Source organism: Lutra lutra, chromosome 10 (assembly GCF_902655055.1).
Source record: "Lutra lutra chromosome 10, mLutLut1.2, whole genome shotgun sequence".
NCBI lineage: Eukaryota > Metazoa > Chordata > Mammalia > Carnivora > Mustelidae > Lutra > Lutra lutra.
The window spans coordinates 10067377-10094739 of NC_062287.1; the positions used below are offsets into that span (position 1 = coordinate 10067377).

The window sequence follows — 27363 nt, forward strand, 5'->3', positions numbered from 1 at the left end:
AACAGGTTTCTGAAATAACACCCAATTTGCCAATTCGTCCCAGGTGTTTCTGAACATCAGCTTAAGCTCAAGATGGAGCTTCCCCCCAAATCTGCTTTTCTCCCCTTTTAACCCAACACATAACACTGAACTTTTGTTTTAAGAAAAACAGGCTGGAATCTCTTCAAGACTGAGTGCATATGTTCAAAGTGTACACGTGCCCACCGTCTCATTCTGCTTCCAGTCGTAGGACTCCCTGGATCATAACTACCACGTATTCCTACTGACTAGATGCCTGGCACTTTAACCAAAAACCTTACGGGCCATTTCTCCAGCTTATAAACGAGGAAACTGAAGATCAGAGGGTTACATAATTCCCTTAAGTTTCTCACATTTGCCAGTAAGCAAAACCGGATTCACACCCAAGCCAGTTTCTCCCAAGTACATTGAAGGTTGTCCCCTTTTTGGGCCAGGGATAGTAAGCTAATGGGAGTGATAACCCATCCTTAGAAGAAAGAAAGACGAAGACCTGGCTTTGACTCAGAGACCAGCGCGCTCACCCCGAGCTCCTGCTTCCTGCCAGCGGCCAGTGTCCCAACTCAGCCCAGACGCGGCGTCGCACAACGTGAGCGTCGGGGCCCCGCCCACTCTAAGCCCAAGCCCCGCCCCGGGCCTTGGCCACGCCCCCGGTCAGTCACCGCCCGCCCCAGCCGTCATTTCCTGTCCGGCCCTGGGCGTGTCAGGTCAGTGCGTCGGGGTGACCCGGGGTCTGCCCTGGGATGTGGTCCTGATCTGGCCGTCAGCGCCGAGCAGAGGACCCTGATGTGGGCCACAGCAGATGGGACGGTATCAGCCGCGAGCCGGGTCCTCACTTTGGGCTTGGGAGCCGGTGGACGCTGCGGAGTGGTTGCCAGGCAACGGTGCCGTCGGCCCCGCCCCTCTGCGTTGGGCGGGGAGGGACGTCCAGGAGAGCGGGTCGCCTGGCTCCCGCATGCGCACCGCGGGCGCCGTGCCTCCTTGAGTGCATCTGCTGGCCGACGATGGGTTCGGCTTGGGTCGCGCATCCTTACACCCCTGCGCCTGCCGGGGCAAGTGCTGAGCCTTCCTTCTGCACCGGCAACTTTGGGCAAATCAGCTCGCTTCACTAGGCCTTAGTTCCGTGGGAGCCTTATTATGTTAAGAGCTGGAAGGAACCCTATCGCTCATTTAGTTAAGCCACACGTCCCCGCCCCCGTTTTGTAGATAAGGGGGCCTCTCATTTACCACTCCCTGCGTTCCTGGTGCTTCAGTTAACCCCCTGGGGAGTCCTCTTGGATCGTGTTACCGTTTCCATAGAATGAGTTAGGCTCAGAGAGGTTGGCGACTTAGCTGAGGTCACACAGCTTGGAACTGTGGAGTCTCAAGAGTCAAGTAACTCCCACTTGGTTCATGGCCGAGTTCAAATTTCCATTTAGAGCTGCTTCCACGACTGCACTACTACTAAACCTAGTTGTAAATCAGAATCACCCCCGAGAGAGTCTTAAAAGTCTTCATTCCCGGTTCCCTGGCAGGTTGACTGACTGAGAAGCTTTGGTGCTATAGCTAAGAACTCTGCATATTCAACAAGTTTGAGGATGGTTTTTATGGCTTGTGGGTGAACTTTGGAAACCCCTGGGTATACCTGGAGGCCTGTTTACCCACAAACCGTGGAGAAGTAATAAACCTGAAGTACCTAGCGAGGAGAAATGCTGGTGCACAGTGCCATCAAGGTCTGCTCCCTTCAGCCCGTTTTCAGGTTCTTTTCACTCCTCAGAAACAAGCCAGAGGCTTATAGTTTAAACGAGTTTGGACGGTTACGTGCAAATTCCCCAGCTCCTGGCTACCAGTCACACGGCCAGGTCCAGGCTTCTGGCTGGGAGGGCCTGTCATGATCAAAGTCAGGCACTGGTGTTCTCTCCAATCCTGCCAGCTTGTCAGCCTCTGTTCCCCTGACCTCCTTCACGCCAGGTCCCTGAATCACAGCGGCGGTTGTTGGCTTTGGAGGAACGTTTTGCCGAGCTGTTCTCCCAGTGGAGGGAGGGCTGACAGCTTTCCAGAAGTATCACCACAAATAATGAGTATCCTTTGGCCTTAACAGCAGACAGAGTTAAATAGATCACCCTGCTGTTACTCGTGACATTTATGAACACAAATCTATCTTAAAAATAATCACTTGTCTCTTCGTTTTAGAAGGCTAATGAGCTTGACAAATTCCGCTTAGTGTTTTATTATTATTAATTTTCACCACTTATGCTGCCTCCCCCAGGTACTCTGGTTGACAATGGCTGACGATCACGAGAAAGATTTGCAGAAATTTCTTAAAAATGTGGATGAAATCAGTGAGTACCAGTAAATTATAAACAAATTAAATTCTGTGCTACCAAGGTGGAGTGACTGGAGAGAAATGATGAGTCTGAGTTAGTTCCTGGGCTGCCTGATAGGTTTATGACTCTAAGTGAAAATGTAATTGAAATTAAACAGAAAGGGTATTGAGAAGCAAGTAATATAGAGCCTGGGGTGGTATTTTGTGGCTGTTAATTAGTATCAGAGAAGCCGTTAACATTCTGGTTGGAATTGAGGCTGACAGCTCTTCTCCATATTTTGACCCCTTCTGTATAGGACTCATGTCAAAGGAGCCTAGCTGTTCCCTTCGAGATCACTCAGGAACCTCGTTGATCAGTGTGGAATCCCTCTTGTTTTAGGGCAGAGCCATTTCTGATTCTGAGCTGCAGAGGCAAAATCAAATGGCTTTCCCTCAGTGTCAGTCTAATTACATGAACGGTTCATGGTTGTCACGATCCTGTCTCCCTGCCTCTAGACAGGAAGACCCCTCCTTCCCCTGATCCCACAAATTCCATTCAAGAGATTTCAAAGCAGCTGGTTTCCTATTCAGACTTCAGGGAGCTTGTGTGATGATGGAAACAAGCAAACCAACCATCAAACCAACATTACCTATCAGACAGAAATATGTTGAAAGTGCTCTTTCCAGCAGGCTGTATGGGTCCAAAGAACTAAAATGGTTTCAAAACTAGTTGGGGTAATTTGATAAAAGACACAACCACCATGGTTTCTGTGTTCATCCCTGGGCCCGTCCTCCGCCCACTGCTGAACGTTGTTCTGTGGACTTCTGGCCTTGGCCAGCCTGCCGCTCACCTTTCTCTTCAGGTGGTCTAGTCCAGGCACGTGATTTTGCCTACAACCTGCTTACTCACCAACTGCATGACCCTGTTGGCTACGCTTTCTTCTTCCCTGGGCTTCGGACTCTTTGCCAGGTGTCCTGTCCACCGCACCCACAGCAACTGCAGACTCCGTGTGTCCAAAAGCCTTCTGTCCTCCTCCCAAATGAAACCTGCTTCTACCTTTCCCTTCAGTCTAGTCCCGGTGGGCGGTACCACTGGTTGGAAGTTTACAGGTCACCTTGGACTCCTGCCAGCTCTCACCCTCCATTGAAGTGGCCATCAAGTCTGGCTTCTTTCTTCTACCCCGTCCTCCCTGCCCTCTCCTTTTGTTCTGGTTCTCTGACCCAGACTATTTCAACAACCCCCTGATTGTTGTTCCTGTCTCCAGGCTTACACTCCCCACAGAGTAATGGATCTAAAATGCAAATCTGACCCAGACACTTCTCGGCTTGGATTCTCTCCACAGCCACAATAAACTTCAAGCTTTCCTCCGGACTTAAATCCTCCCGTGACCTTGTCCTTACCTCTCGCCTCTCCCTAGGGCAGCAGACTGCTTCTAGTTCCCCACAGGTCCCCTGATGGTTCACGCTCTGCAAGTTGCCTTTGTTGTTCCCTCTGCCTCCCCATCTTTCTTTACCTGGCTTGCTTTCATTCAGGCTCAAAGTCCCTTCGGGTGCCGTTTATACCAGTACTGGCCCGTAGAACTCTGTGTGGTGATGGAAATGTGCTACAGTCTACACCGTCCACTATGGCCACTAGTACCTGCATGCAGCTGTGAGCCTTTAAAAGGTGGCTGGTGCTACCCAGGAACCGAGTTTTTTTCGTTCTTTCTTTCTTTTTTTTTTTTAAGATTTTATTTATTTATTTGACAGACAGAGATCACAAATAGGCAGAGAAAGAGGAGGAAGCAGGCTCCCTGCCGAGCAGAGAGCCTGATGCGGGGCTCCAGCTCAGGACCTGGGATCATGACCTGAGCCTAAGGCAGAGGCTTTAACCCACTGAGCCACCCAGGCGCCCCAGGAACCGAGTTTCTAATTGTATTTCATTTAGAGTTAGTTTCAATTTGTGTAGCCACGTGTATAGGTTCTACGCACTCATGTCCTGGGCTCTTGCTATGTATCGAGCATCGCTAGGCCCTGGAGACTATAGTAAAGATAACCAAGAATTAGCTTTCCTCCTGGTGTCTGCAGCCCAGTGGGGAGAACAAATATGAAACAAGTAATCTCCAGGATGATGTGTGATACAAAGAGAGATTTGCAAAGCACAAGAGACACTAATGCAGCTTACAAATTGTATTAGTCTGGTGGGGCAGCTATAACAAAATGCCACTTAAGCAGTAGAAATTTCCTTTCCACAGTTGGTTCTGGAGTGTGAGATCGAGACATGGGCAGATTTGGTTTCTCCCGAGGTCTCTCTCCTTGGCTTGGAGATGACCGCCTTCTCTCTGTGTCCTCAGAGGGTCTTTTCCCTGTGTGTACACATCCCAGGTGTCTCTTCCTCTCTTAAAATACGGACACCAGTCCATTTGGTTTAGGGCCCCATCCTGATGACCTCATTTAACCTTAATTATGTCTGCCAGGACAGTCACACCTGTGAATGGGGTGGGGGTCACACTTCAGTCCTTTACAGGAATTGTATAAGGCTTCCTTGAAGTTTGAGTAGGAGCTGGGCACTGGGAAGAGGGCAAGAGAAGATTCAAAGTGAGGAGAAAGTAGGTTGGAAAGCTGGGAGTTCGAGAATGTGGTGCTTTTTAGAACCAGGAAGCATAAAAGGTCTGTATGGCTGGAGAGTCGAGATCACGGATAGAGGGGTCCCATCTGAGTCAAGAAAGGCTGGATCAGGGAAGACCTTGGAAGCCACAGTGGGAATTCACGTTTACCCTCTGAGCAGTTGGACGGTTGACTCGGCGCAGGAACGTGATCAGATTTACGCCTTAGAAAGGTCATTCTAGCCACCGTGTGGATGTGGAGATGAGGACACTGGAGGGGAGATGCTGGTAGGCTCCGTCAAGGGGCTGTTCCAGCACTCCAGGGAAAAGAGGCCAGCTGGGTTTAGAGCTGTAGCAGCAGGAACAGGCACAAGTAAATGGACTCAAGATATATTTAGGATTTACTTGGCGAGCTTTCGAGTGTGATGGCTGCAAGGGCAGAGGGAGAACGAAGACTCAAGAATGAGTCCTTAAAGTTTTGGGTCGAATGCCCAAATTTGGCAATGGTTTGACCATCTGCTGAGAGAGGGAGCGTTTGGGGGAGGAACAGTCTGAGGGGAAAGAGGACAGGCAGGCCAGGACTGGCGAGCACAACACCGCAGTGAAGTTGTTCAGAGGACAGTTGGCTTTGCAAGTCTGAGCCTAAGAAGAGCGCAGAGTGGGGGATGTCCCTTTGGGAGGCCCCAGCTAATAAATGGTATTTAGAACCATGGGAGAGAACGGGACCACGGGAAATGGTCCAGAAAAAGTAGTGGGCTCAGGCAGAACCTTGAGGCTCACACAGTCTAGAAGGTAGGTAGGAGAGGGAGAGCAGGAGCAAGCAAAGGAGACCAGAAAGCAATGGCCAGAGAGGTAGGAGGGCGACCACCAGTTTGTCCTGTGTCCTTGAGAGTCTGGTTCTTTTGTCTGTCTCTTTTTGTCTTTGTTTGTTCCTTTTGTTTCTTAAATTCCGCATGAGTGAAGTCATACGGTATTTGTCTTTCTCTGACTGGTTTCGCTTAGCATGATACTCTCTGGCTCCATCCATGCTTTTGCAAATGGCAAGATCTCATTCATTTTTGACGGCTGAGTGATATTCCATATCCGGCTATTCTAAATAATGCTGCAAGAAACACAAAGCTGCATGTTTCTTTTCAAATTAGTTTTTTTTTTTCCTTTGGGGGAAATACCCAGTAGTAGTAGAATTACTGGATCCGCTGGTAATTCTAGTTTTAATTTTTTGGAAGAGCCTCCACACTGTTTTTCCACAGCGGCGATCCAAGTTTGCATTCCCACCGACAGTGCCCAAGGGCTCCCTTGGTTGGAGGCAGTTTTTTAAAGTCCATGGGAGAAGGATAGGATGACTTGTTTGGGTGTGATACTGTGCTTTATAGTAAGAAATATATATGTATTCTTTGTCCCTGTGCCTGGCAAAGAGCTCCCAAAATCCTTGGAACTTCTAAGTGATCATATGGATAAAGGCATCTTTATATTCGTGACAAGCCCTTTTCAATCACACCTGAGCTTATGTTAATGAGAGACTTTGGGAACCTGAAAATGGGAGCTGGTTGCCAGGGAACCAACTCTGTGATAGTCTCAACCCCCTGGGAAGCTATCCTTCCCAAGGGAAGAGGGGCCGGAAGTTGAATTGATCGCCAATGGCCAACAATTATTTTTTTATCAGACCTATGTAGTGATGCTTCCCTAAAACCCCAAAAGGACCAGGATCAGAGAGCTTCCAGGTTGGTGACTGGAGATTTTGGAAGAGAGGTGTGCTCAGAGAGCCTGGTAGCTCCTCACCCCCTTCTCACATACCGTGCCCTATACATCCCTTCCATTTGGCTCTTCTGGGTTATAGCCTTTTATGATAAACTGATGAGCTAGTAAGTAAAAGGTTTCTCTGAATTCTGTGAGCCAATCCAGCAAATTAATCAAACCGGAGGAGGAGGAGGTTGTAGGACGCTCTGATCTAGCCGTGAGGTCAGAAGTTAGGTTGTCAGGTGACAACCCAGACTGGCATGTGAAGTAGGGGGTGGGGAGTGGGCAGTCTCATGGGGACAGAGCCGTTAGCTTGTGGGATCTGACACTATCTCAGGTCCATGGGGTCAGAATTGAGTTGACTTGCAGGACACCCAGGGGGTGTCAGAATTGCATGGTGGTGTGTGGGGGAAAATGCCTTAGAATTGGTGTCCCAATCACGCGAGGCTAACCATGGGATTGCCGGGTACTTTGGACTAGCCGGTGGAGTTAGGACGGGTTCTCCCTGGTGTCCATCTCTCTTTGTCAGTCCTCCACATCCATCATAAAGGCCTAGAAAAGTGGGGAGTTGGGTCTGGAGTTGGAGTGTTGTCTGTCACGTGGGGTGGGAGGACAAGGGGGTTCAGTGTGGAATAGGATGGATCATGGGATCTAAGCTGCGTGAGCAGTGACATGAAGACGGGGAAGGATAGCTTTAAAGACTGTTTTGTGGTCTCAGGGTAGCCGAAATGTACCCCTTTGTCTCCCACACAAGATTGGAAGCTCTTAAAAAATCAGTATCTTTTTTATTCATCCTTGTTATCTGTAGCATTCTGCATAATATCTAACTCATAATAAGCTCTCCATAAATTGTTGTTGGATTAAATAAGTAGCTTGACACTGGTTTGAAGGCCAGAGTAAAATTCTCCTGCATCTTCTTCCAGGCAAAACAAATCCTGTTTTTAATTTTTTTTTTTCTCATTGGTTCTAATTGCTTTAATTTTTGCTTTCCATTCAGAACCTTCTTTAAGAATAGGGAAGAGAGGGGCGCCTGGGTGGCTTAGTCAGTTGAGTGTCTGCCTTCGGCTGGGGTCATGATCCCAAAGTCCCAGGATCGACTCCCATGTTGGGCTCCCTGCTCAGCAGGGAGTCTGCTTCTCCCTCTGCCCCTCACCCCACTCTCATGCTCTCTCTCTCAAATAAATAAATAAAATCTTAAAAAAAAGAAAGAAAGAAAGAAAGAAAAGAATAAGGAAGAAATAACCTAAGGAATGGGAAAAACTATTTGCAAACCATGTATCTGATAAAGGGTTAATATCCAAACTATATGAGGAACCCATACAACCCAATACAAAGAAACAAAACAAAACAAAAATCTGATTACCTGATTAAAAATGGGCAAAGGAGGAGCGCCTGGGTGTCTCAGTGGGTTAAGGCCTGTGCCTTCGGCTCGGGTCGTGGTCCCTGGGTCCTGGGATTGAGCCCCGAGTCGGGCTCTCTGCTCAGCGGGGAGCCTGCTTCCCTCTCTCTCGCTGCCTGCCTCTCTGCTTACTTGTGATCTCTCTCTCTCTCTCTCTCTCTCTGTCAAAAAAAAAAAAAGTAAAAAATAGTAAGAAATTTTAAAAAATGGGCAAAGGACCCAAACAGACAGATCTCCAAAGAAAATAATATAAAAAGCCCACAGTTCGCAGACCTGTACCCCTGGGGATAAAAATATATGTTTATAAAAAATAAAAAAAAAATTATAAAAAAAAAAAAAAAGCCCACAGTAAATGAAAAGATGCTCAGCATCACTAGTCATTAGGGAAATGCAAATTAAAACCCCACTGAGACATCACAGTGCCTTTCAGCCTGGCCATCACCAGAAAGACAAGAGACGGCAGATGCTGGTGAGGGTGTGGAGAAAAGTACACAGTGGGGGGAATGCAAATGGGTGCAGCCACTGTGGAAAACCATGTGGAGATTCCTCAAAAAATTAAAAATAGAGCTACCCTACAACCAGTAATTCCACTTTTCAAAGTATACCCAAGGAATTGGAAACACTATCTGGAAAAGGATCTCCGCACCCCCAGGATCATAGCAGCATCATTTACAGTAGCCGAGACCTGGAAACCTAAGTGTCCATCTATGAATGAGCACGAAATGAAGTTGTGGTGCAGGTACACAACGGGATATCATTCATTCATAAAAAGTGGGGAAACCCTACCATTTGTGACAACATAGATGGACCTTGAAAGCACCGTGCTAAATGAAGTAAGTCAGAGGAGACAAATACTTATCTCACTTATACGTGAAATCTAAAAAAAAACTCATAAGGAGATCAGACTGGTGCGGTTACCAGAGGCTGCAGGGGGATTTGGAGGGAGGTGGTCAGAAGGCACAAAGGTGGTTAGAAGTCAGTCCCGGGGATGTGTTGCACAACCCGGTGACTATAGCTGATGTTCCTGTAAGACAGACTGGAAAGTTGTCAAGAAAGTAAATCCTGAGAATTCTCATCACAAGGTGAGAACTTTTTCCCTTTTTTTTTCCTTTTAATCCTATCTATAAGAAAAGATGGATGTTAGCTGAACCTATTGTAATCATTTCACAACGCATGTAAAGCAGACCACCATGCGGTACGCCCAAAACTTACCCAGTGATGTGCGTCAGTTACGTGTCGGTGAAACTGGAGGGAAAACAAAGAAATGGGGAGATGTGGTCAAAGCGTACGAACTTCGGTTATAAAATGAATAAGTCCAGGGGATCTATTGTACAACATGGCGACTGTAGTTAATACGGTATTTTATACTGGGGCACCCGGGTGGCGCATTCAACTAAGCGTCCAGCACTTGGTGGTGTGTCAAGGCTGTGTTCGCAGGGTCCTGAAATAGAACCCTGCATAGGGCTCCAAGCTCAGTGGGGAGTCTGCTGAAAATTCTCTCTCTCCCTCTCCCCCTGTACTCGCTCACTCTCTAAAATAAGTAAATAAATCTTTAAAAAACACTGTATTTTATACTTGAAAGTAAGAGAAAAGATTTTAAATATTCTCAGCACACACATAAATATTGTAATTACACGAGTGGATGGATGTGTTAAGTAACCTTATTGTGGGATCACTTCACAACAGATGCGTGAATCAAATGATCACAGTTGTGTACCTTCGACTTACATGATGTTGTGTGTCCATCATATCTCAACAAAGCCAGAGAAACAAACGTTCTTCCCTATGAATGTTCTACACCCTCCTTTCTAGTGAACAAAGCCTTTCCTTTCGAAAACCTCATTTGAATGATTTTACCTCTGATTTCTCCTCCAGCCAGCTTAATCCAAGAGATGAATTCTGATGACCCGCTTGTACAGCAGAAAGCTATCCTGGAGACAGAAAAGAGACTACTGTTTACAGAGGAAGTCCAAGAGGAGGACGGGTGCCGGACCACTCTGAACAAGACCATGATCAGTCCTCCGCAAGCTCCTACAGAGGTTTCTTTTTCTATTATGGAGTTATATAAGCAGATACAGAGAAGAGGTCTGCCTTGAAGCAGAGGAAGCCGCAGTTTAATCTCAGACTCTCTGGGGAGGCTGAATAATCTTTTGTTTTTTAGATTCACTAGATTTATTTTCCACAAGGAAGTATAAACTCTCATTTTTTTTCCTTTGTCTTTCTGAGTCATCTTTAAACAATGGGTTTATTTTAATGAAAATTTGCCCTCCCCACCCCCTGAGTTAGTGACCAATATTTCAGCTGTACTATAAAGGTAATATGTTCTGCCTCAGATTTCCAACTCCTACAGCCATAGCGGGGGTCCCTTGACCTGCTGACCCTATGACAACTGTACCCATAATCCTATCTCCTGATTTAAAGCAAGCCCTGTGAATTTGGGGCCCTTCAGTATTGATGGTTAGAGGAAATAACCCTACTCCCCACTTGTAATGGATCTGCATTTTTGGATTGTAGACTTACAAATCAGAGAGGGGTTTTTGAAATTTGTTTTTTTGTTTTGTCTTCATGATAACCGGTGCCCTGTAGAATGCAGATGGGATAAGCTCAGGTAAGGACAGCATCTCTCTTCCTAATGTGTATTATTTATTTAGGGTCAGTGTTTATTGCTTGTAGCTTCCAGACCCTTAAATTATAGCCTCTGGGTTTACAAAGAACGGATTGGCCAATTCTCTTACTGGTCAGAGGGGACAGCACTCAGAGGCTTTTCTGTATTTTGTCCCGGCCAGTCTTTTGTAAACTGAATTCAGTTATTCTCTAGCACCCAATTTACTCTTAGCTGCTCTAAGGATGTAGGTAGCTTCTCTGTTGCCCAGCTCAGCAGCTCATTATGCTAAATGGAACAAAAAACTCTGCCTTTAAAGTAAAACTCTTTTAAAAGACATAATTCAAATTTGAAGCACAGACATAGCCATCATGTATAATAATACATCACACAGATTACCATTTAATGTCAAATTAAGAAAATGTCACTTAGTTGCTTCAGAATGTGTGTGTGTGTGTGTGTGTGTGTGTGTGTGTGTGTGTGCATGCCTACATACGTATGCATGAGCTGTGTGGCTCCAAAGCTTTCTTCTGAATTTGAGCTAAAGAACTGATTATAGTATTTGGATTTTTCTCTTTAATACTTGAAATGACTCTGCTGTCAGAAGCCTTTTTGGCATCTATGGAGTTGGATGCAAGAGAACGTGCCAGGAGAAGAAGGGAAAACAAAGTCTTAGCAGATGGTAACTGTCAGTCTTCACTTTTCAAGAACGGGGATGATTTGTGCTAGAAAGATCATGAGTGTGCCTGCTGATCTTGGAGGACAGCGAGATTCCCAGTGAGGGGGTTAACGGGCCCGAGGCAGTGGAACCCAGCCAGGCAGAAACGAGTGGTGTCTGTCCCTGTCTCTGCGGCAACAGGCAGGGAGTAGGACTGAGCCCTCGCCAGCTGCCCCCACCAGACCTCTTTCCAAAGCACCTGGATGGACTTAGCAGAGCAGACCAAGTGTGGGGAGTGGTCCTGGGACAGTAGGGAGGGACAGAACAGGGAGGTACCCTGGGCTGGCCTGAGGCACAGATGAAAAAGTGAAAACGGAAAATGAAACAGGAAAACAAAGGTGTGAGAAGGGAGAGGAGAGATGGAGGGAGGGGGAGACGGGCTGTGTGTGGGGGGGGGGGGGCTATGCAGGATGTCTCTGGCCCTTGTGCGCCCCCCAGCGGTGTGCGTGCTGCAGGTCTGAACACGTCCATGTGTGCTAGCAAGTGACTTGTCAGACCCTCTTTATGAGACATTCAGTGTGTAGACTTGGTCTTTGTGGCCCACTTGGAGAGGTTCCGAGTTTTGTACCTGAAACATTTGCTTTTTCTGAGAAGCTCCTTGGGCAACTTGGGACGGGTGTGAGGAAAAAGAGCCCTTAGGAAGTCTGATCATGAAATGTCTGCAGAGAAGCAAGTGACAGGTCTCCTTTGGACTGATGGAAGCTATATCCTCCAAAGTAGAATTGCGAAGTCAGGGGAATAAAGTAGGCGAGAATTTTCCAGTGTGTGGGGAGAACTCACCTGTGCGACTTCTGTTCCCCCAGCCCTAAAAGAAAAGGGGAATGAAGCATTTGCCAGAGGGGACTATGAAGCAGCCATCGTGTGCTACAGTGAGGGTCTGGATAAGCTGAAGGACATGAAGGTGCTCTACACCAACAGGGCCCAGGTCAGTGAGCCAACACTGTGTCTGTGGTATTTTCTCAGGGGACAGTAGCCACGGAACTTGTGAAAGCAAACATGAGACCCGATGGTAGCCATGGTGTGCCTGTCAGTGTTTAGCCGCCGACTGTGGTTGAGGGGTGGTGGAAGCCGATCTGTAGGGACCATTTGCCACTGTCCATGGTGTCAGTGCTCTCGCCACGGTCCAATTTCAAGCCACCAACTTGCAATGGTGGGAGGAGAACTTGGGAAGAGCTGCACACAACCAGCCCTGTGCGTGGTCTAAGTCAGCTCGCACACATCACTGAGGGCAAAGCGTGAAGGAAACAACCTCTGAGAACTGCTCCTGCTGTCGCTGGGTTTGGCCAGACCCCATTGCTGGTAGGCTGAACTCTGCTGGCTCACTTTCTTACTCATTGTATCGGTCCCTGTAGAAGTAAGATTCTGTGCCCCAGGTCGGCTGGACAGCTGATGGGCTTAGACCCAGTTTCTCGGAAATGCTGAGTTTCTGAACTCCCTCATCTCTCCATTTTATATCACAAAGGAGCTCAATTTCGTGGGACACCAGGTCAAAACCATCACGCAGTTGTTTATAATCTCCTAGTTAATGAAGGGACGAGGTCGATAGTTCTCAGGTGCAACAAAACATCATGTATGGCCTTATCGATAGTTAAAAGCCCTTGAGCCTGTGTGTGGCCAAGCTCCCTGTTGCTTAGACCTGAAAAAGTGGCAGATCCTTGGGCATGATTATCTGATGGTCAGAAGGTGTCAGCAGGACCTGTGCGAGCTGCACTTGACACCGTGTCATTGACGGGAGGAGCCCTCATCAGCACCAATTTCCGTAACTCGGGATCAAGGATGTCCTGCTGTGGGAAGTTGAGGAAGAATGTCGAAAGCAAGAAACTGGACGTTTGGAGGCCAAAAAGTCCGGGGAGTGATGGTGATTTAATGATAAATAAATCCAAGCACAGAGTAACCTCAGTAGTTCAGCGGTTTGGGTAAATCAGACTAGAGTTGAGCGCCACTTACTTGGCCCTGTTTCTGGAGAAAAATCTAGTGGAGTTAAGAAATTGGTAAATCAAATGTCCAGAGGTTGGCCTAGTGGTGTACATGTCATCACCCTAATGAGATTCTAAACTTTTCCATATACTTCCTCCCCCATGCTTTATTTATAATAGATGTTTAATAAATCCTTGTTAAGTTACATAACACTGGAGGAACAATAAGTCTATTTAAGGGAATTAAGTTTCTTTTGACACTTTGAAAGAAGCGTTCAAATGCAAGAAATTAACATAATAATAATAATTCCTTTTTACTTTTTACCAGATTTGGTCTCCAAAACATTTACCTATTGATGCTTTTTCAGTCTTGTTACTTTGAAGTTATTTGAAAGTAGTAAAACTGACTTGCTTTTAAAATGTTATGTAATTCAGACTTACATCTAATTCAGATGGCCTGTACCCCAACCCGTCTAAATTAGTTACATTTTTACTGTACTCAACTTTCAGCAGCACTTTGATTAGGTTCTGGAGAATCACATTAAGAATGGGTGTGGAGGGGCGCCTGGGTGGCTCAGTGGGTTGAGGCCTCTGCCTTCAGCTCCGGTCGTGATCCCAGGGTCCTAGGTCGAACCCCGTGTTGGGCTCTCTGCTCGGTGGGGAGCCTGCTTCCTCCTCTCTCTCTCTCTGCCTGCCTCTCTGCCTACTTGTGATCTCTGTCAAATAAATAAATAAAATCTTTAAAAAAAAAAAAAAGAGTGGGTGTGGAGGGGCGCCTGGGTGACTCAGTGGGTTAAGACTTTGCCTTCAGCTCGGGTCATGATCCCAGGGTCCTGGGATTGAGCCCCGAGTCGGGCTCTATGCTCCAGGGAGCCTGCTTCCTCCTCTCTCTCTCTCTGCCTGCCTCTCTGACTACTTGTGATCTCTGTCAAATAAATAAATAAAATCTTTAAAAAAAAAAAAAAAAAGAATGGGTGTGGATAGGGACACCTGAATGGCTCAGTCGGTTAAACATCTGCCTTTGGTTTAGGTTGTGATCCCAGAGTCCTGGGATCAAGTCCCACACGAGGGTTGTTGCTCAGCAGGGAGCCTGCTTCTCCCTCTGCCTGCTACTCCACCTGCTTGTGCTCTCTCTGGCACATAAATAAAATAAAATCTTAAAAAAAAAAAAAAGGAACGGGTGTGGATAAAAATAAGCTAAATGTAGTGGAAAGCTTTGGGAAAGTAATTCTTCCCAGCTTTCCAGAAGAGAAAGCTTATTCAGAGACAAATAAATACAAAATGTGCTGGCTGGTGTTACAAACCACCAAGTCACCGTTGACTATTTTTAAAATGCCTCCCCTGTTTGCATGCAGCGTTTGAAAACACTTAATAAGGACCCTGTGAATTGAGTGTTGCTACTTTCTAGAGGAAAAAAACTACCCTTTCCTCGCTCTGTTTTTCTCCTGGGGTTAATGTTATGATCAATAGATTGCTGGTGTAATTTAGAAAAATCAGGCATTTAATTGCCATTTGGAAAAGTAGTTCTTTTTAAAATGTGGAAAAGCAGAAGAGAACAGGGAATTTATAGGGTGTTGAATCCAAGCCTTAAAAAAAAAGGAAAAAAGAAAAGACTAAGTAAAGGCTGTGAAGAGAAACTGTTGAAGCCCGCGTATGCATTTTCAGTCTTTATGTCTCCTGAATAACGATGTCATGAAATTGTGGCTCCGTTTGCCTAAAAGGATGCTAGTCTCCTCCTCACATCCTCTGACTTTCAAATGAAACCCCAAACCCCGAGGGAAAGGATGGTGCTTTATGGACCAGACAGTTCAAAGCATCATCCTCTTCAATTAGTACAGAACCTGAGTTAATGAAAGCACCACAGGGCAGCTTCCTTTCTTGGAAGGACTTGGACTTGGTTAGCCCGTTAGTGCCAGCTCCCTCCCCGGTTGGGATGAATGCTTACATCCCTCATGAGTCACCACACTGACCCTGTGATTGGCTTGATCATGTAAATATCTCTGCAGAGTTACAGATAAGAACGTCACCCTGCCCTGGGACAGTTTTGCTCAGGGGCAAACCTCCACATGAATCAGCTCTAGTTGGGGTGACTGATGAGGACTCTGGGAAAACCTCTTATCCTCCAGGTGCCTGGTTTTCCTTTTTTACACCAGGAGTGATCATTGCCGCTTCCCAGGAACTTTCCAACAGAAGAGTGCTTAAGGCCTGTTTAGTTCAACTTGATACGTTATTCACTGCCTATTGTGACCAGTAATTCATTCAGAAGTGGAGTAGCCAGTGCGTTTGCTGGGACACAGCCCTCCCTTACTTTCTGCGCCACAAGGTCTTCGGCGCAGATTGGGTGGATCCCAGGGTTCAGAGTCAAGTCTTTATTTTCAAGACTCCCCCGACTCAAGGGGATCCCAAAAGAGGTCCCCAGGGCTTTTGGCACCGACGGATCGTAGCGATGGTCTGACTCTTAAATAAGTCAGCCCATCACCCACTTTGCTTTCTTCTTGCTGTGCTTATGAGGAAGGAAGCAGAACTTTATCTTTTTTGAGTAACCACTTTATTGAGATGCAATTGACATAACGTGCATTTTGCCCATTTAAATACACAATTCATTTTTTTTTTAGTATATTCACAGAGCTGTGCAACCGTTGCCATAACCTGTTCTAAAACATTTTCATGATCCCCAAAAGAAACCACATACCCTCTAAGTGGTGCCCCCTCTCCCCTAGTCCTCCGTCCACCCCTACCCTCAGCCTTAGGCAACCACGAATCGACTTTCTGTCTCCATACGTTTGCCTGTCGGGACATTTCATATAAACGAAGTCATGCCGAATTTTTCCTTTTGTGTCTGGCTTCTTTCTTGCAACATGCTTCCCAGGCTCATCCATGTTGTAGGGTTTACCCGTGCTTCGTTCCTTTTTATGACCAACTAATACACCACTGTAGGATGGGCCCCGTCTTTTTTATCCCTTCATCAGTTGATGGACGTTTGAACTGTTTCTGCTTTTTGGCTTTTGTGAATAATGCTGTTGTGAGCATTTGCACAGAAGTTTTTTGTTTTTTGTTTTTTAAAGATTTTATTTATTTATTTGACAGACAGAGATCACAAGTAGGCAGAGAGGCAGGCAGAGAGAGAGGAGGAAGCAGGCTCCCTGCTGAGCAGAGAGCCCGATGCGGGACTCGATCCCAGTACCCTGGGATCATGACCTGAGCTGAAGGCAGAGGCTTTAACCCACTGAGCCACCCAGGCGCCCCTGCACAGAAGTTTTTATGTGCGCATATATGTGCACCGAGGAGTGGCTGGATTGTAGGGCAGCTGTGTTTAACCCTTTCAAGAACCGCCAGACTGTCTATCACAGTGGCCACACCACTCTACGCTCCCACCAGCTGTGTCCGCGGGTTCGGATTTTTCAGCACTCTCTCCAACGCTTACTGTCATCTTTTTGATCCCTTTGTCATTTGATTTCCTCCTGGAACATCCACAGTGGGGTAGACCCTAGAAGCTAGCTCTTCCTTTGTAGAGGGATTTAATGTGCTAGGTATTTTCTTTGGCCTTTCCAGATCCTTCTGTGCCCTGGGGGACTGACCTCTGTGGACCTGTCCCCTGACTTCCCGGCTCCCTAACTTGCGTTTGGACTCAGCCAGTGAGATCAGAAGGAAGGAAGAAAGTGAGAGTGAGGGCACTCATTCTCCCACCTGCAGCTCTCCTAAAGGCCCCCGCTCCCGCTCGGCAGTGCCGTTCCCAAAGCTGTCCTCTCCCGTTAGTCCGTGGCTCATCCTGCCTCTTTAGGTCTGGCAGCAGTACCCGCTGTCCACGGTTTCCAGCCCTGGGTTTCGGTAACCTTACCGCTGGTTGCCGCAGAATTACATGTAAATACAGCCCTTTGTGTCATTACAGGCTTATCTAAAACTCGGGGACTACCAGAAGGCAGTCGTGGATTGCGAGTGGGCTCTGAAGGTAAGAAGGAGATCCTCTTCCACGGGACGGAGTTGGGCTCGCCGGGTGCCTGGGTCCTGAAGTGAATGCGGGAGAGCGGCCAGTGGTTTGTGGCAGGCCGGGGTCTGAGCTCTGCTGTCAGGCCCCGACCTTCCTTATCTCTAGCAGGGGCCCATGGCATAGCTTTGAGGGTCACGGCGACCGAGCTCGTAGTGAGGACTGCGGAGAAGTGACTGTTCATGCTGCGTTTTCAGGGTTTGCACTGCAAGGGCTCACCGTTCACAGCATTCTGGCCACCCCTCCTTCCTTATTTCCTCCTGAGAGGGTGAGCAAGGGAAACTGGGCTGAATTGGGAACTCACCTTTACTAATAATAGTCTATAAAAAATTCCAAAACTGACATATGGGGTGCGTGATTTCTTTATCCCTTAGAAGACACAGAATGTCCGCAAATCCTGTCCCATCGCATCGTTACATTCTTAAAGTTACAACAACTGTCCCAGCCGATGAGATCGGGCTCTTCACAGCCCCAGCATAGGCCCCCACCTGCTTTGTCACTTGATGTGATCTGCTGTGTTCTCTACCACCATTCTGTAAGAGAAGAGAGAGGCAAGGGCGTTTTCCAACAAGCCATGGTTTGCTGCGTGCTGGCCACGAGCCCTACAACATTCTAGTCTGTTCTCTTCAGTACCACTATTATCCTTGTTTTTCTGGCAAGGAAACCGAGCCTCAGAGATTAAGCAAGCTGTGTAGAATCATGTAGCTAACGTTGGTCGAAACGTAAGCCAGTGCTCTGAATTGCCTGCCCTGTACAGCTTCCCCACTGGATCCTGAAAGCCCCACAGCCCTGGGTGTGGACCTTGTTCCTTCTGTGGGAGAAACCAGAGCTCCTGATGGGGCGTCCAAGAGTATCTGTTCTGATCTGAAAAGGACCAAGAGGTGGTCACGCTGTTTCATGCTGATTCAGGATAACCCGCTGGCCTCATCCCAGTTGTTAAATGAAGCACGATGTAATAATTAACAGCGACACCAAAGCAAAGCAGGCCCAACAAAGCTGACATTCGAGAACTCTGACACTCGGCCTGGAGTCTTGTGAGATGCCGGCGAGGATCCCTGTCGAAGAGGCTTGGGTAACGAGTGGGAGCCATAGGGGAAAATGCAGAAGGAGCTCTCGACACTACAATGGTTGGCTCTGTGTCAACGCCGTGATGTAGAAGTTTCACCTTTTTTTAAAAGTAATACATCCATAACGCACGTCAGTGTATTCGTTATTAATAGTCTTCGTACTTTCATGCCAATTTAATATTTTTGACACTTTTGAATGCGTGGAGACAAGCTCACGCGATGGTATTTCAAGACTGATGCTCCTCGTCAGGGAAGATAAGGCAGCGAAGCTGGCTTCAATTAGGATCAGAATCTTCCTTTGCGGGCAGAGCTCTCTCTGCACGACATAATCCATCTTTCTCTGAAAACAGGACTCCTTTTAAGGGGGTCTGGGGCTCACCTGAGAAAGCCCTTGTGAGTGTTGACCCGTGATCCGAGGAGACAGGCCTGGCAGTGAGACATCCATCAGGGCCCCCTGCATCAGCCTCCGAGGCTGGCCGAGTCCCAGCGACGCCCCCTCACGGTGACGCACAGTGGCCCGGAGAGGGCTCTGAGGCCACCGGCTTGTGCTGCCCCCGGTGTAATCAATGCTCTGCCCACGAAGGACCAGTGGGCGTTTGACTTTCATGGGCCTCTGCTCTGGCCTTTCCTTTCCCTTGGCCCATTCCCTTCTTGCCCTCTTGACCTCATCGTTTGCGGATTCTCCAGGGCTCACTCCCCGGCTCCCTGCCTTTCTTCTCTCTGCAGCTTCTCCCTCGGAGCTCTTGTCTCCTCTCCGGGCTCCAGCTGGCCCTCAGACCCCCTTCCCTGTCTCCACCTCCCGGGGCCCCAGGGGTGCACATCAGCTGCCTCCCGCTGTCTGGCGCACTGGAACCACGCTGCATCTCCATACCCCCCTCCACCTTCCCTGCCCCCTGCCCTGACTTAACCTCTTTCTGTTAATGACATACGCTGTCTTCCGGGTACCAAACCCAAACCTGTGGCCTGACATCCTCCTCCTCGTTGTCCTCCTTTACTGATTGTCTGTGACCCAGCTCTGGCATCCGCGTCGTCCCGCCACCACACTGAGGCTCGCCCCTCATTCTGTGGGACTGCTTCGCTTCCCTCACTTGTCCCCTGCCTCTCCCGCCTCGAGTCGGTTCTGCACGCTGCCTTCAGAGCAACTTTCCTGTCCGCCCTGCTGTTCACTGCCCTCCCCCAGCTTGGCATCCAGGGCCTCCATGTGGAACCACTGTCTGGCTCACCCCTTCCAGCCTGACCCGCCTCTACCCCGATGCTTGCCCTTGGCCTGGCCGGAAGCCCCCTGTCCTTTCCCATCCCCCAACCTTGCTCTGCCCATTCTTCCTCCTTCCTTCTCTCTTCACCTCTCCATACCCGTGGAGACCCAGCTCAAATGCCTCATCTGCCTGACCTTTGTTAAGCCATGCTGCCTCACCGTGGATTTCCCTCTCCTCAATTTCTAGAGCACTTTTCTGAGGGACAGTTGCTGTAGTTTGAGACCTCTGGGACCTGGAGTCAGATGGCCAGATTTTAAACCCCAGCTCTGCCGCTCCAGCCTCTAGTTCCTCACCTGTACGATGGGGATAATAATCGCATCAACTTCACAGAGTTGTTAGAAGGCGAATCTGAGATAATCTGTACGATCCGCCTGGCAAGGACTGGATGATACGGTCCTCTTGTCATCTCTGCCATTCCCTTAGCAGCGCGTCAGGAAATGACACTCACGAGGACGTACCTATGAAGGCCTCTCCACATACACCAGTCCCCTCTGCCTCTTCCGTCACCGTCTGTCATTTCTTTCAGTCATCCCCTTTGCTCTGAAATGGACGGCTGCTCTTCTGGCCCATGTCCCACTTCTGGGGAGAAGCCGGCCAGGAATTCACCCAGGAGTTTTTAGAAGCTTTAGCTTGCACTCTAGGCCCTGGGAGGGTATCCTTGGCACAATGCCTCACACATAAAAGGGTTCAACTAATTAACCGGATGTTAGAAGTTGTAGTTGGCATCTTTGTGCCAAGTCAGTCCATCTCTCTGGAGTTGTAATAATTAGGGGAAGACAGGTGCAGGGCCCCCTGCGCAAAGGCCATGGCCTCACATAAGTTCCGATCCTGCCTTCTGATGGGGGCTTCCCTCCTGATCAAGTGACAAGAACATAAGTTCTCGGGATATGCACGCAGTTTATTTCAGGGAAGGAACTTGCCAGGCCCACTAAGATGTCCCAGTCACCTCAGCTGTTGACCCAGAGTAGACATCGTCTCTTCTAATAAACCAGTGGTCCTTGAGCCTGGCTGCATGCCTGCCTCTCCTGGGGAGCTTACAAAATTATTGCCGCCTGGGCCCTACCCCAGAAGATAATTTTTAATGGGTATGGGGTTCAGCGTGATCTCGCGGGTTCTGAGAAGCATCCCCAGTGATTCTAATGTTTGGGTGAGGTCAAGAGCTCTTCTAAACTAAGGGTTTCTGGTTTGTCTCCTGATTGAGTCTCATTAAATGGAAGTGAAGACCAGCAAGGATCATTAATTAATTTGATACAGAGCTTGCTTGTGCATCCAGGCTCCTCGCAGGCTTCAATTAGTTTGGCCACAGAGGCACAGAAAAGTTCTCATTGTCACCCCAGTAGCTGTCCTGACAACCCGCATTCTGCCTTCCCTCTGTTAGCTGGGCCGTTAGGGGAGTGGCTCACAACTTCAGAGCTTCTGAAACATCTGATCAGTTATTCTCTTTCATGCAGTGTGATGAAAAATGCACAAAAGCCTATTTCCACATGGGAAAAGCCCACCTGGCCCTGAAGAACTACAGCGTGGTAAGTGCTGAGAGGAGCGGAACGCGCGGTCGCAGAGCAACGGTTCAGATCGCCTCAGAGAAGGACCACGTTCCTCCAAAGCTGATTAGACACTAGGCCACTTCTAGTATTTTCTGAGGTGGTTCTTACAGTCTTTGAGTTGGGAAGGACGTTGGGTGTCCTCCAGGACAGCCCCACCTGCCCGAGAATCCCTTCTGCAGTGCCTCCGGTGGCTCCCGGGAGGAGCGTCTCTGGAGACGACCACAAAATTCACTCCTAATCTCATCACCCCGGAGTGACCGTGCAGCTGTATTTATGCACTAAGCTGTTCTATATTGTTAACAGCAGCTTTGTTGAGATCCCTGATTCACACACCAAACAGTTCATCTGCGGGAAATACACAGTTCAGTGGGTTTTCCTGTATTCAGAGACGTGCAGCCCTCACCACACTCAGCTTTAGGACATTTTTGTCCCCTCCCCCAAAAGCCCTATACCCACTGGTAGTACTCCCCTTCCTTCCACCCCACCTCAACCCGAGGCATCCGCTAACCTACCTCTGTGTGTTCTAGACTCTTCTTATAAGTGGAATTATACAAGATGCTGTCTTTTGTGGCTCTCTCTTTCACTTAGCGTAATGTTTTAGGGGTCATCCATGTTGTAGCGTCTAACAGTACCTCGTTCCTTTTATTGCTGGGTATTATTCCATTGTATCGATAATCTACATTTTATTTATCCCTTCCTCGGTTGGCAAACATGAGCGCTATTATGAATATCCACGTACAAGGTTTTGTGTGGAGATATGTGCACAGTCCACTTGAGGATGTACGAGGAGTGGGACTGCTGAGTCCTATGCTAATCGTGTGTTTAACCTTCAGAGGACCTGCCAGAGGGTTTCCCCAAGTGGCTGCACCATTTTCATGCCCACCAGCCGTACGTGCTTTCAGTTTCTCCACATCCTGAGCAATACTCTTATCTCTTCTTGATTACAGCCATCCTAGTGCATGTGAAGTGTAACTCCTTGTTTTGATTTGCATTTCCTTGATGGCTAATTATGTGGAGTCTGTTTTCTTGTGGTTTGTTGGCCCTTTGTATATCCTCTTTGGAGAAATGTCTCTTCAGATCCTCTGCCTATTTTTTATTAGGTTATTTGCATTTTTATATTAAGTAAACAGTACTTTATATGTTTTGGATGCAGGTCCCTTATCCGACAAGTGATTTTCAAATATTTTCTTTCACTCTCTATGTTGCCCTTTCACTTTCTTGACTGTGTCCTTTGTAACACAAAAAAAAAAATTGTTTAATTTTGGTGAAGGCTAAATTATTTATTTTTTTCCTTTGATTGCTTATACTTTTGGTGTCATATCTAAGAAATCATTGTCTAATCCAAGATTTACTTCTGTGTTTGATTCTCTGTATGGCTTTAGCTCTTATATTTAGATCTCTGAACCACTTTGAGTTAATTTTTATGGTGTGAGAAAGGGCTGTAATTTCATTCTTTTATATGTGGATATTCAGTGTGCCCAGCACCATTTGTTGAAATGACTGTTCTGTCTCCCATTGAATAATTTTGGCACCTTTGTCAAAAATCAGTTGATCATAAATGCATGTGTTTATTCCTGGACTCTCAGTTTTATTCCATTGATTGATATGTCTGTTCTTATGCCTATCCCACATTGTCCTGAGTCCTATAGCTTTGTAGTAAATTTTGAAATGGGGAAGTAAAATGTGAGTCTTCTAACTTTGCTCTACCTTTTCAAGATTGTTTTAGTTATCCTAGGTCCCTTGAATTACCATACAAATTTTAGGATCAGCTTGCCAATTTCTACAAAGAAGCCAGATGGAATTTCAATGGGGATTTCATTAAATCTGTAGGTCAATTTAGGGAGTATTGCCATCTTAATAATATTAAGCTTTCTAATCCATGAACATGGAATATCTTTCCACTGATAAGACACTATTTTTTTTAAATTGCCTCCTATTATACATTAAAAGATTATTTTTTGGTGGATTTAAATCTAAAAGTAATACAGGCCTATTGTACTAAGATCAAATAGTAGAACCCTCCCCTCTCCAACAAATTCTATTCACTTATTCATTCATTCAGGTAACTAATTCACTCAGCAAATATGTATGCATACTTTCTTTGTTTCTCGCACTGCCCTAGACAATAAGAGTACCGTAGCAAACAAGGCAAAATCCTTGACTTAATGGAAATTGCATTCTTGGAATAGCGGTGGCTGGGAGACAGGAACCACATAAGTAGGTGTGTAGTATGTTGGTTAGTGAAAAGTGTTATTGAGAAAATGAAATCAGGAAGCAGCAAAGGTGAGGTCAGTTTTATATAGAGCTGTCAGGGAAGGCCTCCCTGCAGGAAGGGAGGAAATGAGGTGAGCAAGCCATGTAGGAGGGGTCCAATCAGAGGGTCAGCTAGAGCAGAGTGACAGGTGGTGAGGTCAGGCAGACGATGGCAGTACGGGAGGGGACTGATTCCCTACAGCCTCACAGGCTTTTGGAAGTACTTTGGCTTTTACTCTGAGTGAGCTGGGAGCTATTGGAGGGTTTTGAGTGAGGGAGTGAAATGATGTGACTCATATTTTCAAGGTCACATTGATGTGACTCATCATTTTCACTGCTGCATTGAGAATATATCTTGACATAGTAGGCAAAGAACAGAGAACTAGTTAGAAGGCTATTACAATAGACTTTCCAAGTGAGGTGTAATGATGATTTGAGCCAGGTTGGTGTTGAGGGAGGTGGTGGGAAATGTTGGGATTCTGGATATATACCAACAGGGAAGCCAACAGGAGTTGCTGGTGGACTAGATCTGGGGCTCCAAAGAAGTTGCATACAGGTTCACTGCCCTCATCCTTTTGGGCTACTCTAAGAACTATCAGACACCAGGTGGCTTAAACAGCAAACATTTAATTCTCACAGTTCAGGAGGCTGGAAAGTCCAAGATGAAGACACCAGCAGACTGGTGTGTGTTGAGAACTGCTTCCTGTTCATAGACAGCCAGAAGGCTAAAGAGAGGTCCCTGGGGTCTCTTTGATAAGGACACAAATCTCACTCATGAGAACTGTACCCCGATGACCTAATCACCTCCCAGAGGGCCCAACTCCAAGTATGTCACATTAGGGTTAGGTTTCAACATAGAAGTTCGGAGGGGACACAGTCTATAGCAGTTACCGTGTTTGCTCTGCGTACCTCTGTCCCGTGACACCAGTCTGTTTTATGTCATGTTTTCTCTTCTATTCATTTCTTAATCCTGATCTTCTGGATGAGCCTGGAGCTTTCAAGACAGCTCAGAGCCCATTTTTTTCTGTGCTTGTTTTTGACAGTGACTGGGCAGAATTCTTTATACTCCTGAGACAGTACTGCCCAAAACCTACTCACATGCCCCACGAGCTACAATCTTCCATTTTTTTCCCCAGAAACTTTCCAGCAGTCTCCTCAGGGAGAGGACCTCACTCTTAGGTTTTCTTGCAAGTCTTACATGGCCAGTGAATGGACCCCTTAGGGACTCTCTTTGCAGCCCTGTGTATTTAAGTAGGCACTTCTCTTTTCCTGTTCCCAAAAGTCTCTGTCAACAGTGTCTCCATCTTCATTTCTCTCCCTGCTCCTTGTGGGCATATCTGACAAGTAGCCTCCTGTTCTCTCTTGGTGCGAGCATCATTTCTAAATTTTGCAATCACCTTAGCCAGGCACGATCCATGAAATTCGGGACTGGATATTTTTCTATCACAGGCTGGATCTGACAACACTATTTTTTTTTTTTAACCAAGTCCTGCAAGAATGCCTCTTGCCCCACAGAACCAGAGAAGCTTAAACAAAATGCCAAATGCATGCTGCATTCCCATGCCTGCCTCCTACGCTGGGAGCAGAAGGAGGCCAGGAGGAAATCATGAAGCCCAGCCCTGTGGCGCCTGGTGTCTTTCCTATAATCGCCCTCACCCCCTGACTACTCTTCAAGATCTTGTCTCTTTTTTCCAGGCTAGAGAGTGTTATCAGAAGATCTCGGAAATAAACCCCCAACTGCAGGCCCAGGTGAAAGGTGAGGCTGTTCCTGCTGCTGTCCCTCCTTTGAATTGCACTTTCGCTTTGTGCTTCGGCCCTGAGGTCCCTCTCATACCTTCTCTGCACTTAGCCTCAAAGCCACATCAAACCCTCCCTGTTCGCCCGCTGCCCGCTCCTCTTCCCTCTCTGTTCTCCCACTCAGACCTTTGCCTTCCTCCTTTCTACACCGTTGTCCCTTAGAGCCTTCAAGGTAGGGCATAATGTTGTCCTTGAATCCCGAAGATGGTTTAAAATTCTGGGTATAGGCTGGACATCCTTCCTAAAATTTTCCCTGCTGAAGCCAGGTTTGAATGATCGTCACACTTCACGCCTCCCAACCTCCCGTCCTTCCCAAAGGCTACTCTGTGGTCATGATGTTGACCGTTAGGGCTCTGTTTGTTTCTCTCCTTTTCTTTCCCTTCTCATCTCACAGATTACCTGAATCAAGTGAATCTCCGGGAGAAAGCAGACCTTCAAGAGAAGAAAGCCCACAGATCGCTGGATGCGGGAAAGAACACGGCCGTGGCCGTCAGAAATCTCCTGGAGACGCTGTGCAAGCCCGATCAGACCCCCTTGTTCTATGCAGGAGGGATTGAAATCCTGACTGAAATGATGAAGGACTGTAAGCCAGAGACGCGTGTGACCTTGTGAATATAGTCAGCGTAAAAGGGCAGGGTGGAGGTCAGCCCCGAGGAGGCGGAGAATCCCTATACCCCTTCCTTCCACAAATGCTGCAGGTCTGCTGTAGTGTCAGGACTGAGCAGGCCACGGGAGAAACATCCCCCGGCCCGGCGCCCTCCCCATGCAGAGCATGCATGCGCTCAGAGCATAGGCGGCCGACGCCCCCAGATACACTACAACACAAAACACACACCCACAAACCACACGCCGGGCACGTACTCACCAAACGTATTTACCTCACATACGCACATGCCTCACCTAAGCACCCCTCACCCGTCCTCCTCACACTGTCCACATACCTGCACCCTTCCGGGTTTCCCCATAGGCCCCCCCAAACACCATCTCCCACCCTCACACATCTCCCCCCAACCACAGAGGAACGGAAGACAGAATTTTCTAAGACAGACCATAAGGTTCACCCCAGTTGTGTGTAACGGCTTCTCAGGATGCGTAGGTCATTCCAGAGCAAATGCACTAGTGTCTGCTGCTGGCGAGAGCCTTGCTGTCCTCTGTTAGTGGTGCTTGTAGACGTCCCTGTCAGGGCTTCGGCCACTTCTGTACTCAGTGACAGGATGCCCTGTGCACAGAGATGGGATCTCGGACCTCCCTGTAGCGTGTGATGGGGGAGGCGCTCAAATACACCCTTCACTGATTTCTTAGAGAGTATAGGTTCCTCTCTAGAGCCTAGAAACAGCTTCAAAATACATATTTAAGAACAGATGGATATGCTCGTTCTTCCCAGAAGTTAAGCAGCTCCTGGAGACTCTCTGAAGATGACAGAGTGATGTGTTGTCAGATAACTGACAGGGGCACCCGGGCCCAGCCCCCCTTCTCAGAACAGGAGGTCCCCCTCCCTGAGGCTAGAAGTGGCCGATGACAGCTGTAGGTTTCAGAACGTACAGGTATTTATTTCTGCCCAATCTGTGAATTTGGTGACCTTGACATTCCATAGTGGGTTTCTCATCATCAGCTGGCTCTGTTTTGGCCAGACATCAGCCAGACGGTTTCGAAATCCGATGCGGTTTTTATGAATTCATTCCAGGCACGGAACAAACTTTATTCAGGACACACAATGGATTCAGTCTCATCAGCGAGAATGCGGTCCTGAGAAGGTAGGGGTGTTTATAGAGGCCGTCAGCAGTAACGCAAGGAAGGACGAACGGTTCTCGGTTCTCCCTGAAGTATCCCTGGTCACACAGGCGGGGGCTTCACTGGCTGGTCCCGTCCCTCAGTCCCTGTTCCGCCGGCAGGGGGCAGAGCCTGGTTTGAGTTTGGCCACAGTTAACCTCCCAGAGAGAGAAGAGGTCGGCCGCATCCCCTTGGGCTTCCTCCAGGCACTACCAAGTCAGAGAAGTGACCATTTTTTCTGGCATCCCAAAAGGGCGAGATTGCCAATCTTTGGGCAAGATTGCCATTTGTTCTCTCCTCTCTTGGAATTCGCTGATCACATCAAGAAATGAGATCTGCTGGGTCCTGGCTGGTCCCATTTGTAATTTTATCTGAAGAAAGACCCATAGGAAAGGATGTGGATTGCTAAATTTAGTTTTATTTTATTTTGTAGTT

The 27363-nt window shown here is 47.7% G+C and overlaps 1 protein-coding gene across 7 annotated transcripts in view; it reads left to right on the forward strand.

The window, feature by feature from the left end:
• Positions 1–680: 680 nt before the first annotated feature.
• TTC12 (tetratricopeptide repeat domain 12) overlaps positions 681–27363 on the forward strand; it is a 43917-nt gene continuing 17234 nt past the window's right edge. Inside the window, exons 1-11 of one of the 7 annotated variants that reach the window (XM_047693746.1) lie at positions 681–722; positions 2264–2336; positions 9896–10059; positions 10607–10628; positions 11227–11304; positions 12144–12265; positions 17146–17205; positions 21016–21087; positions 25057–25117; positions 25553–25741; positions 26843–26912. In XM_047693746.1, the coding sequence (XP_047549702.1) occupies positions 2279–2336; positions 9896–10059; positions 10607–10628; positions 11227–11304; positions 12144–12265; positions 17146–17205; positions 21016–21087; positions 25057–25117; positions 25553–25741; positions 26843–26912 (896 nt within the window). In that variant the 5' untranslated portion in view covers positions 681–722; positions 2264–2278. Of the gene's footprint in view, positions 723–979; positions 1754–2263; positions 2337–9895; positions 10060–10600; positions 10629–11226; positions 11305–12143; positions 12266–17145; positions 17206–21015; positions 21088–25056; positions 25118–25552; positions 25742–26842; positions 26913–27363 lie in introns of those variants that run through there. The other 6 variants (XM_047693748.1, XM_047693747.1, XM_047693749.1 and 3 more) reach the window with 6 other exon arrangements.